Source organism: Eptatretus burgeri, chromosome 17, assembly GCF_056783735.1.
Source record: "Eptatretus burgeri isolate ZD-2024b chromosome 17, Ebu_testis_v1, whole genome shotgun sequence".
Taxonomy (NCBI): Eukaryota; Metazoa; Chordata; class Myxini; order Myxiniformes; family Myxinidae; genus Eptatretus; species Eptatretus burgeri.
The window spans coordinates 28,702,461-28,714,960 of NC_140977.1; the positions used below are offsets into that span (position 1 = coordinate 28,702,461).

The 12,500-nt window shown below is 48.4% G+C and overlaps 1 protein-coding gene across 12 annotated transcripts in view; it reads left to right on the plus strand.

Moving 5' to 3' along the window:
* The window catches only part of LOC147009633 (carnitine O-palmitoyltransferase 1, liver isoform-like), a 170,323-nt gene that overhangs the window by 99,637 nt on the left and 58,186 nt on the right, over positions 1 to 12,500 (plus strand). For 11 of the 12 annotated variants that reach the window (XR_015053089.1, XM_085863345.1, XM_085863351.1 and 8 more), the window contains one exon: positions 6,334 to 6,486. Coding sequence is in view for 10 of the 12 variants with exons in the window: in XM_085863345.1 (XP_085719471.1) it covers positions 6,334 to 6,486 (153 nt within the window). In the remaining 2 variants the exon portion in view is untranslated. Of the gene's footprint in view, positions 1 to 6,333; positions 6,487 to 12,500 lie in introns of those variants that run through there. The other variant, XM_085863352.1, reaches the window with a different exon arrangement.

The window sequence follows — 12,500 nt, forward strand, 5'->3', positions numbered from 1 at the left end:
TCTCTCGGTAACCTACCCGCGCGAATAATTAGGTAAATCGAAGATTTGGCGATCGGACCCTATAGCGCGGATAGAGTACGGACAAGGTTGTGGTGTGGTTAAAAACACACCCGTGGCTGGTTTCCGGCGTTGATCCGGAAAGCCGCGACTGGATTGTCCGTTCGGTGGGCGAAGCCACCGCTATTGGTTAGACGCGGTCGTTCGCACGCCGACGTCGGGAAATCCGTAACACTGGTGTCGAGGAGTGGGGTGCAAACTCCCCCGCCTTCACACCAAACCAAATTAACGGAGCCGGATCAAGGGTGTGCGAGGCGACCCTCCGGTTCCATCAAATTCCGAGCTTTTAAATTATTTGCGTACGCAAAATGGCAGCTCAAAGCGAACAGGTGCAGGAGGGATTAGGAATATTTTTTAATGTAGAATCCATGATCCAGGACTATAGCGCCATGCAGCTTGAACATCTCCCACGTGTGGTTTCCAGCACGGAAAAGATGTTGGAGGTGATGGGACGATTGATGGAAGATATGAACGAAATGAGGGCTAATGCGCAAAACATGGAAGGCCGCATGGAGTTTTTGGGGCGATTTGTGGAAAGCATGAATGCCAGGGTGGACGTGATGAATGCAGACAGGCAGGCATGGAGAGAGGGGAGGTGGACGATGGATTACAAAATGGCGGCGCCACGTGCTGGATCGAGCGAGCTGAGGGGGAGTGTGAATTGTGTCGGCCCCACGGTGGAGTACAAAATAATCCGGGAGACGTGTAAGAGACACGTGGAGACGACGGAAATGATAAAAGAAATAACAGAGACATGGGAGGTAGAAACGGTGGAGGAGAGACTACACGATATAGACAGGGCAATAGACAGGGTGAAAGACGAGCACACATACATGGAGGTAGTGGAGGACGATGAGGGGGAGCTCGGGGAATGTCTCATGACCCGGTGCAAGCAGCCGAATAGCCTCCTTCAGGAACGAGGGGAGGGAATATTCCCCCTTTAAGCGGATCTCGACCAGGTGGGTCCAGTCGAGCTTTGCGAGGTAGAGGCGGCGAGTGCTGTTGACGGGTGCACACGAAGCTTGGGGGGTATGAAGGCCCCGGGAACCCTTGTGGTGACGCAAATCCCCAGCGTGGTCGTCCCGGTGTGTGTGTGTGTACGAGTGAGCTGAAATGTGTGCTGGAATGCACGCATAGCGTGAGTGTCACGGCGAGGTGTGTGAGCGTCGTGGCACGTGGAAGTTTGTGCGCGAGAGTGCGACGACGATGGTGCCTGACGGTGGACAAAGGCCGAGTAGCAGCCGTAGCTATTTTGAGGACCGTGCCGGGTTTGCATGGCAGCACGCGCTGGGTCCGTGCCGTGCAACGCACAAGGCCGCCACGTGCGCGCCTGCGGGAGTGAAGCCCGGTTCGTAAACGCACGCGGTGGATTAGCCGATCCCGTGGACGGTCAGAAGCTTGGCTGGATTGTGAATTTGGAACGGACGGGTTTTCCAGGCGAGCATGTGTGTGAAGCTCCGTGGACTAGAGCACACGTGCTCGCGTGGGGAACCCCTCAAAACGCGAGGTTTGCTTTGGATGCGCAGGGTGACGTTGTGGCTGCATGGTTGGAATCTGGCAGGAGGGAAATCCCTACCGGATGGTGCCGTCCGATAAGGGACGAGGTGCGAGAAACGCGAACAGCTGCCATGATGTCACGGGGAAAGAGCGCAGGTTGCGAGTTGCCGCGCTGGTGTACGCATGGAAAAAAAAGCAAGCCTCGCTTTGGGTGAACAGGATTCCCTGGGCAAGGGGTGGAAGACCCCCTTGTCCGGGGGCACAGGAAGCACTAGTTAGGGCGATGGGTTAGAGTTAGTTAGACCGACTTCATGGGGACATGAGTTGTTCCTCATGGAGCCTGTGGAATGGATTAGTTGGAGGGATTTCAGTTCAGATTTAGGAAATGGGAATTTTTGGATTTTTGGAGACATGGACAGACTGGAAATGTGTAGTGGAGACGTAGTTTAGCTACGTAGAATAAATGGAACGTGCATTGATGTCAGGGATGACGAGGGAGCACAAGTTAGCTAGGGGATTTAGTTCGAAGGATGGCAGTAGAGAGTGTTGGTGTGAGTTGTGAAATGGAAAGTGTGTGAGGAATGAGTGTGGGACAGTGGGCCCAAGTGTTTGAGTGGAGCGAATGTGGTATGCATGGTGCGAATGACTGGTTGGGGGGAGGAGTGATTCCCACCCAAGTGATCCCGGGGTCAGTTTAATGTTAGCTCGTGGGTTATTCAAATTTACTAACAGGAGGTCGTTTTGTTGTTGGTGTCGAGAGAAGGCATGACACCCGTTTGGAGGGGTGCAAGAGTTGATGGACTGGCTGGGAGCGTGGCTGTGGAAAGTTGAGTATTTGTTTAGTGGGCACCCCAGGCACCGGACTAGTCGGCCAGAGTAGGCCAAGGGCCCAAGAGGGGCCGGGATAGTGTAGTGGGGACGGGCGACCCGTCGGAAATGGGACCCATAGCGCCAGAATCCCACGGGGGCAGTGTAATGGGCACGGGCGACGCTCGGAAAGGGACCCGTGGCATCAACACGCCACGTGGGCATCGGAGGGGGGCAATGCCAGAGAGGGCAACCCCCCTGTTGTAGGGAGCAGCTCGGCTCGGAGGCAGCCTACGGGCCTGGGGGTGCCATGGTTAGAGTTCGGCAGAGGGGGAGTTCCTGCCAGTTGAGCCACGCTGCCCAGCCAGGAAATTGTGTGAGGGCACGTATGAAAATTTGAGGGCAAGGCCTAAATTTATAATGGACACCAACACAGGCGATGGGAATCATGGTTTTTAGAACCGATAGTTTTAAAGTGTGAGACGTTTTTGGAAAGCCCCAGGGTAGTTTCAGGTTAATGAATGTTAGGGTAGATAGGAGATGTACCCCTTCGCACCATCCATCCCTTCGCTCGTTGTAGGCCGCTGGACCCACCTTAGTAAATCGCTGAACTCTGAGGAGGCCATTCTGAGGCTTTGTTGGGCCTCGAGACAGAACGATAGTCTCTCCCTATTCCCCTCCAGAGAGGGAGCGTCGGGGTTGGGAGTAGGCTAGGTTGACAGGATAGGTTAGCCGGACAATGACGATAAAGGGGGTTTGGGAGACAATTATAAAAGAGAAATAAAAATAATAAAAATAAAGAGGGGCAAAATTTTGTTGTGTTTTGTGGCAAATTAAGGGAGTGGGTATGGACAGAGACAGGCAAAGGCGATAGAGTGGGGGGAGACAGTAGGTTTGGTCCGAGCCTGCCTTCAGAGCGGCCGGCACCACCGCACTCCCTCCAGACCTAATGGAACCACACCAGAGGCCGGCCAGCTTCACCTGCCGGCCTGTTGTGCTGCAGCTGCCTGTTCTGCATGGACTTGCCTTGCCATGCCTAGTTTGCCTGCCTCTGCCATGACCCCATGCCTGCTAGCCCTTGTTTGCGTTTGGCCCTCTGTCCATCCATCACCATGTGCACCAGAACCATCCAGTTTTGCAAGGACTGCCCTTCAGGCAGCCCGTGCATCCATCATGCTCATTTGTGTTTTGTGACCATCTCCATCCATTCCCCTGCATAAATGAACATTGAAATGACTTTTACCTTCCCCCTTTCACAGAGCACAAGTCCTGGGCCATGGTTAAGTAATGGATAAGTTGAGTGAAAATTGTAAATATGTGGAACCCCACCTGCATGTTTGTTTTAGCGCCGGCAATTTTAGGTAAGTTGTCCGAATGAGTCTGAGAGTTTGTTTAGTTAGTTACGCAGTGCAATAGGTTATTTATTTTTGGGACACATATAAAGAAATGTCGCACTCAGGGATCCGAAGGTAGAACGCACTCGGGGAAATCTTAAACATGCTGGTCACACGAAAATTTGACGACTCGGGAAGAGTCTGTAAAAAGGGGAGGGGGTAGTGTTACGAATTTGGAATTCGATTGTACACAACATACAGGTTCCTTTAGTCAGCTATGTCGATAAGTGCTTGTTCCCTAGATAGCTCACCTTCCATTGTTTACATGTTCAGAAATCGATTAGATGTGCTACGGTTCGATTTAATAGTTAGGGAACGAACAATGGAGACATTCCTTCCCCTCTTCTGGGAAGAGCAAGAAGAACCCTGCCGTCCCGTGACTCATGATGTCAACAACTCCCTCCCACCCGTGGCTGAGCGGAGGATGGAGCATGACGGCATGAGGCATGAGTCACGCCGGGAGTGGGGGAAGGGCAGGAGAAGGATAAGAGGAGATCTTTTCTTTTGTTCGTGGGCAGAGTTGGAGAAGGGAGTTGAGGGGAGTCGTTCAGCAGACCTTCGGGTCCTGTTTGGCTTGGGTTCGGGTTGAAGCCTTCGGATGCTTTTTGCTTTGGCTGGCTCGGTGAGCTTCGGCTGAGGCCTGGCTCGGGAGGAGGCTCTTTGGAGGCTTTTTCCTTTGATGGTTCCGTGAGCTTCGGCTTCTGCTTGGCACGGGAGAACTTTTTGCTTCAAGCTGCCCTGTTTGGAAGAAAGTTAAGCCGGTCGCTCGGCTCGAGATGCAAGTGGTGGCTTCTTCTTCTTCTTGGTTTGTGGAGCTCTTTGTTCTCCATTTTGGTTTTCAGCTTGGTGCGACTCATCGACCTCTTCATGGAAGTGGTTCCTCGGGGAAGCGATGCATCGACGGGAAGGATCGGAGCCTCATCTCTCCAGCACGTGTTGAGAAGCGCAGGAGGATTCGCGGGAGCTCGGGAAGGATTGCAGCTCACGGCGAATGGATCCAGCTCGCTCTCGCTGGAGCCCAGGTCCAAACAACTTGAAGACCACACGAGGTTCAGAGGTTCGAGATAGGCTCTGGGTTTCAGCTCACCTGTCCTCCGAGCTGGAGCCCGTTATTATAGACCTCTGTCACCATTTCTTGGGTGTGTGTGTGTGTGCGTACGTGTGTTCGTGGGCCCGTCTAATTAGTAGGAAATTGTTAAGTGCTTTTGTGTGCTGTAAATGTTTGCATTGCATTTCGTATAGACGGTCGTAGTTCTTTTGTTGTGCTTTTGTTGCTTGTATAATTGCATACGTGTTTTTCCTTGTTAATTGCATACGTGCTTTATTATAATAAATGTCCTTGTGTGAATGTAAACCTGTTCATTGTGTCCATTCCCTCACTGAACTGCCATATTGAGATCGGAATTAATAGATGGTTTCTTAATAGCCGGTAAAGTGATCGTGTCCAACGGGACTGCGCGATCATACCCCGCTCGGTTATCCTAAAAGGAAGCGAGCTGCTTAAGCGGCTCGTTTCCAAGCGGTTCCATTGAGCAACAATCTCTCCTAACCTACCCACGCGAATAATTAGGTAAATCGAAGATTTGGCGATCGGACCCTGTAGCACGGGTAGAGTGCGGACAAGGTTGTGGTGTGGTTAAAAACACACCCGTGGCTGGTTTCCGGCGTTGATCCGGAAAGCCGCGACTGGATTGTCCGTTCGGTGGGCGAAGCGACCGCTATTGGTTAGACGTGGTCGTTCGCACGCCGACGTGCGGGAAATCTACAACAATATTATGAAATAATAATAGTAGGCATTTATCATAACCTCTTCTGGAGAAACCACAAATATGTGTTCGCTCATTGTTAACTTTGTACCGGTACACCTTTATTATCTCCACAAGATTTTCGCTGCCATTGCGTGTTGTCCCGAATTTATCTCCTCCAGTTTGAGATATCAAGGGACTTAAGCTCTGATGTTTTCTTCTTGAGGGATGAAACGTCTCATGACGCCTCATAATAGGAACCACACAGATGTGGTTGAGGTAGATACATGCTTTAACACTGATCATGACTCATCCTTGTCAAATGAGTGGATTTTTGGGAAACCCGCTCATACCGATTCAACATAATGTATCTTCCCTGGACTTCTGCAGCCTTCACTCAGCATTATTGTTGAGGGAAGTGATGGTCGATCTCTGACACTGTTATGGAGAAGCTTCACACTTTGGATTTGATTATCTTGTACTTTAAGGTATATTTCCAATAATATGGATATAATGCTGCATTTCTGTGCCAGTATGTGGTGCCTATGCTAAACTGTCGAATGGCCTTGTAGCTCTTTTTTTTTAATTGCAGGCAGGTGTCCAGTCTCATGGAGGGACTGAGACTCGAGACAGACTCACACAGAGGGTTCCAAATCTTCAGGCAAATTTTTCAGTCTTGGGCCTCATCAGTTTGAGGAAATCCTGATATTTGGTGTCAAGCTGTCCCATCATCTCATCATTTTTTGTGTCATTATGTAAATGGGCCCCTACTTTTGTTGAGCTTTGAAAATGCTAAGAAAAATTGCTTTGTCGTATTTCTTTGCTTTACCCAGCTTCAGGTCCGCCGTGCTTTAATGCAAGTTGCACGGGTGGAGATTCAGACCCGAAGGCATCAGGCAAGAGTGGGCCTTAGTCCCACCTCCCATCTGCTGGTTCTGGCAGGAGCTGCAAAAATTATGGGAGCGCAACATCCACTTCTACAAGAGGTGAGGCAGAGAGTCATGCAGACTTCCAAAAAACTGGTTTAGTGGTGGGTCATGAAATTAAAAAATTTTCAATAATTAATTATTTTTCCTTTTGGATTAATCCCAGCACCGTCTAATCTCTGATCAACAAAACCTCTGATTTCAAATGACTCAGGATTACAAAAGGTGTTCCTGAGTGAGACATGTCAATCCCGAGATTGGTGGCTGACTTTGTGCTGCTCCATTTACTGTGACAATGGACCAGCATGATATTCTATATACTAGCAGAGTACCCACCATTCTTGTTCCAAGCATGCAACACGTTCTTGTGATGCATATCTTCATTTGGGCGGTGTATAGGTAACTGACAGCTATGTATAGGCAAAATAACCCAAAAACCTGGGTTATGTGCATGAAGCAAAAACATACCTGCTGCTTATAATTCAAAACACCTCAATGCACTGGAAAACGTGGGGACAGGAATACTGTACATACTGTAAATCGTGGAGACTTGTATTACCCTCCCCCACCTTGAGGTGGCACTACACAATACACATTTACATAGAGAGTTTGCATCACCCCCACCCCTCTTGAGACCCCCAGCAAAGATAAAAAACACCCCTATACATCAAATGGGGTCATGCTGATTCTATGTAGCAAGTCTGGATGTAATCAGCCCAGAACTGTAGGAAGAGTAGTGTGACAAACACACAAATACACAAACACTAATCTGTGAATTATAGTAAAGATTAGATGCTCATTTGGAAGTGTGCTTGCCATACGCCGTGAAGAAATCAACACACAGTCTGTGCGATATGTACTGCACATGGGTCAGAGCATTGTGAATTGAGTGCTCAGATGAGAACACCAAACAGATTACCCAGATCTAAAAACACAGTTCAGTCACACTGCATTCTATTTCTATACACTTCCTTACATTCTATACAATGAGGTAGAACACATATGGTGCCACTTCCTTACATACAACACGCTTCTGAAACCGCAAGCCGCAAACTACGTGGGTACAAAGTCAACATCACCCTGAAACCACAATCATCCTTCCTAGCACAGCTGTCAAAGCCGAAGGACTACGTGAACAAATTTGACAGAAATGACGTCATCTATAGCATCCTGTGTGAGAATTGTGAAACCAAATACATTGGCCAAACGTCCAAATGCTTATCCACATGGCTAACTGAACACCAATGTGCTGTAAGGTGACAAGCCAAGTTGTCCTTGGTTGCAACACACACACACACACACACACACACACACACACACACACACACACACACACACACACACACACACACACACACACACACACACACACACACACACACACACACACACGTTCTCATGGAATTACACAACTGTCCTTGGCACAGGATCATCAAGGTTGAACTGTGAGATTATGGAGGCCTGGCACTCTTGTGAAAACTCCATCAACTAACACATCGACTTGCATCCCACATTCAAAGCACTAAACAATTGATTACAATGTCCATACAAACAGCAGTCATTCAATTGCAAAGAAGCCTTATGATTGGCTCGGACTTGGACTAATCCATGATGTCCCGAATGGAACCTAACGGTGTTACCACCACATCACTCTCAACACCTCTGAGGAAGAGAACAAGTTTGTTCTTGAAACGTCAGGCTTTAAATAAATAATTTAAATTTGAATTATTTTATTCCTCAGTGTCCTTCTTTCATATATATATATATATATATATATATATATATATATATATATATATATATATATATATATATATATATATATATATATATATATTGTTGTGGATTTCAGATTTCAAATTTGATGGATACTGATTTGTTGTGGATTTCAGAATCCGATTCGACGAATGCATAAAAACATCTCGGTCCTCAACAGTTATTTCCACAAATTCATGTTCACTATCGACCCATCCCCTTGTCTGGTGGGATTCTAACTCTTTGATGCATTGGAGGAGGGTCGAGAATAGGTTCCCTTTCTTTCTTATGGGATAATGTTTTCCTCTTTATGACATGTTCCTGATGTCAGATTTTTTTTGTCAGTTCTCATTTCTGCACGAGTGATATTCACCGTTCGTGCACACGATAGATAGCCGTTAGCCCAATGGAGACTCATCTATTCCTTTTCCATCAAGACACATTGGATTTACAGGACATTTGAGTCATTGATATGCCTGGTGTTGGCTTAATGATTAGGGTGGTGGGCTTGGGATCTTAGGATCTTGAGTTCAAACCCCACTTGGCCATTGAAATAATACCAGGTGGGGTTGACTATGTCTGTCATCCTTCCAAGGTTGACAAAATGAGTGTCAGTATGCTGGTACACTGTGGCGGAGTGGTGACCTGCCCAGGATTATGTCCAATAACCAAGGAGTCTGTTTAGGCAGTACCAATGCTCTGCACAGAGTATGGTCCCAATGGATGGATGGATGGAGTCATTAATCACACTGCAAGCTTTTCTTGGACAGTTCATTCTGACGGTCAAACATGGCTGTGGTCTTGGATCATTTACCTCAGGACCCACCTTTTTCCATTAGCAATCGACACCCCATTCAGCAGCTCTATGGACGCTAACTGGCTCTTCTTCATATTGGGCGGAACAACGAGGTGATAATTTCCGTTGACATTCTGTGGGTGCTTTATGTTTTTGCTCGGTTGTTCCGGCAAATGGCTGCTTACTGGCGTTTGTCCAGCACCCCGAACATGGCATCGTAAACCAGGCCTGTGTCGATTGGGAGTTGCATCTTGTTTGATGGTCAGGAGAGAATGGCCGCGAGAATGAACGGTTGGAGGTTTCGTGCAGCGATACTCCAATAGGCAAGCTGGATTTCGCTGAAGTCGTGCTTGAGGCTCCATCCACACTGGTTGCCTATAAAAAGACAGCAGGACTGCCTTGTTTGCAATTGGTAGGAGATCCTGATGACAGTTGGTGAGAGATCCTGTTGACGGTTGGTGACAGCTCCTGATGGTTGAGGACAGCAACAACGGCAGTTGGTGACAGTTGGACTGTTTCTGCTGGTTCTGCTCGGTAACTGGCTCTTGGCGTACCTGGCTCTTAGCATACCTGGCTCTTGGTGTACCTGGGTCTTGGCATACCTGGTTCCTGGAGGTGACGATATGACATCAATTGGTGTTCGAGCCTGTTTGCGGGTGGGTGCATGGCGAGGCAGTGTTCTGGCAGTGGAAATGAGCCAGGCTGTGGAGAGCTCATTTGGAGAGGTAGACCAAGGCACGCGCACACATTTTGGATTATTTTAATCAATGCACAACTGCCTTGGTAAGCCGAGAGCGAATTTCTTTTTCTCCATGAATGCTCTGATGTGTACCCATGTCTCATGTTTAATTATTAAGTAAGGCATAGTGAGAAGCATCTGCTCTTTGTCCTTTTTCTATGAATGCTTGTTGAATGCTTTATTTGTTTGAGATTATTTTGTTGATTGAACATTTGATTGATTTTAATTCATCCATCTAATCGACAAGGAAATATAAATTCCTTGTTGACATTTCAACCTGTCCGTGCTTGTTATTCCCTTCCATTGACCCAACATTGTCCGAACCAAGATAGACTGGGAGATTATAGTTACAAAACTAATTAACCTGTCATAGTCGGCGTGCACCAGTGGTAAACACTTGGCTGCATTATTTAAGAACAAATCAAGATAAGATTGGTGCATCGCCGAGGGCACGTTCCCCAGTCCAGAGGCCATGTGACCTCGAGTTAAACGTCAAATTAGACGGTGGACATGAACTCGTGGTTAACTGATTGGCATTTGTGGTGATTAAGCAACCCACCGCACAACAAAGTTAATTGTGAACCGTGGTCCCAGGTCCAGTTCTTCCGAGGAGAAATGACGATTAACCCCCTCATAATACACTTGGTACCCAAACCGTGGCCATAACAATATTGTGTTGCGGACTCAGTGGTCATGGGGGTATCCCCGGTTCTCCCGGGGATACCTCACAGGGAATCGAGGCCGTCGCACACAAATAACTTAGTGTCATGGCGGGTCACTAATCGACGCGAACGCCAATAACTTGACCATGTGACCCAGGGTCCTTCGTCTGACAACCATGTACCTCGGAACACATGATCTCCTCACTGGGGAATCGCGCCCTCTGCGATTGTGCTATTGCATCTTTATTGGATCATGATTAATGTGGCCGAGCTTACCGCAAACACAATGCTGGAATGATGTGAGAGCCAATTATTTGGGGAATTATAAACTTGCGACTAATCTACATTCGGACATTGCTCGACCAATGGAAGAAAGGACAGCCATGGTTAGATTGGAAATACAACAAGAATAATTACAATGAGCGATGAGGGGTACGAGAAGGAGGGAAGGGAACTTAAGGGTTTTAATGGAGTCAAAGGGGCAACGGGGGCAGGAAAAGGGGAAATGCAATGAAAAGAGTAATCAAGAGGTGTATGGTTAGATGAAGGTGCTGTGTAATGAACATGTCTGCATAGTAAAGTGTTTATCACCTAACATCATCATATAAAGTGGTGTATGATTAAAGTTAGTCATATCTAGTAATACTTTCAATAAAAGCAATAATCAAATAAGTTTGAATAAGGATATTATATTGCTGTGTTGACTGACTGTGTAGACACAACTTTGAGTTGTACGTCCATTGATGTTGACTAATCTACTGATGTGGACCTGTGACCGGGATTGGGGATCTGCCGTTTGGAGAGGTTCTGGGCTGAAAGGATCAAAACCTCGATGAAAAACGGTTCCCAGCTGATGATCCGGGCAGTTGGGAAATCACTAAATTGCTAATAAGTTAAGGTTATAACTTCAAGTGAAATAGCAAGTACTTACCAGTACATCATATATTTGGGTTTGTGTGTTTATATATGTGTTTGGATGTATATGTATATTTATGTATGACAGTGTGTGTCTGTGTGTGTATGAGTGTTGTTGTGTCTGTCTTCCTTCTTGGAACTACAGTGTAGTAATTGGTCTTTATTTTGAGATTACAAATAGGAAAGAAAATGTATAAGTTGCAGACTTAGCTTAACCTATGCCCTACCTACCAGACAACAAAAGAGGGTACACATCAGACCACACACCCACGGGGAGAAAAATTAAGAGGGGCAGGGTGGCCTCAGACTACTGGCATGTACGTCACCCTCACCCTACCCAGTTTGGTACCACTTTCCTGAATGGCCCCAACACTGCTCTCCACAACCGAGGGTCCACGAGCTCCATCGGGAGCACAAACCAAAGCATCTAGGACCAGGGCAGAAACAGAAAGAGAGAGAGAGGGAGAGAGGCAGAGAGAGAGGCAGAGAGAGAGGCAGAGAGAGAGGCAGAGAGAGAGGCAGAGAGAGAGGCAGAGAGAGAGGGAGAGAGAGAGGCAGAGAGAGAGAGGCAGAGAGAGAGAGAGGCAGAGAGAGAGAGGCAGAGAGAGAGAGGCAGAGAGAGAGAGGCAGAGAGAGAGAGGCAGAGAGAGAGAGGCAGAGAGCAGAGGCAGAGAGAGAGAGAGGCAGAGAGAGCAGAGGCAGAGAGAGAGGCAGAGGCCGAGGCAGAGGCAGAGGCAGAGGCCGAGAGAGGCAGAGGCAGAGGCAGAGGCAGAGGCAGAGGCAGAGGCAGAGGCAGAGGCAGAGGCAGAGGCAGAGGCAGAGAGAGAGAGAGGCAGAGGCAGAGGCAGAGGCAGAGAGAGAGAGGCAGAGGCAGAGGCAGAGGCAGAGGCAGAGGCAGAGGCAGAGGCAGAGGCAGAGGCAGAGGCAGAGGCAGAGGCAGAGGCAGAGGCAGAGGCAGAGGCAGAGGCAGAGGCAGAGGCAGAGGCAGAGGCAGAGGCAGAGGCAGAGGCAGAGGCAGAGGCAGAGGCAGAGGCAGAGGCAGAGGCAGAGAGACGGACAGAGGCAGAGGCAGAGAGACGGACAGAGGCAGAGGCAGAGAGACGGACAGAGGCAGAGGCAGAGAGACGGACAGAGGCAGAGGCAGAGAGACGGACAGAGGCAGAGGCAGAGAGACGGACAGAGGCAGAGGCAGAGAGACGGACAGAGG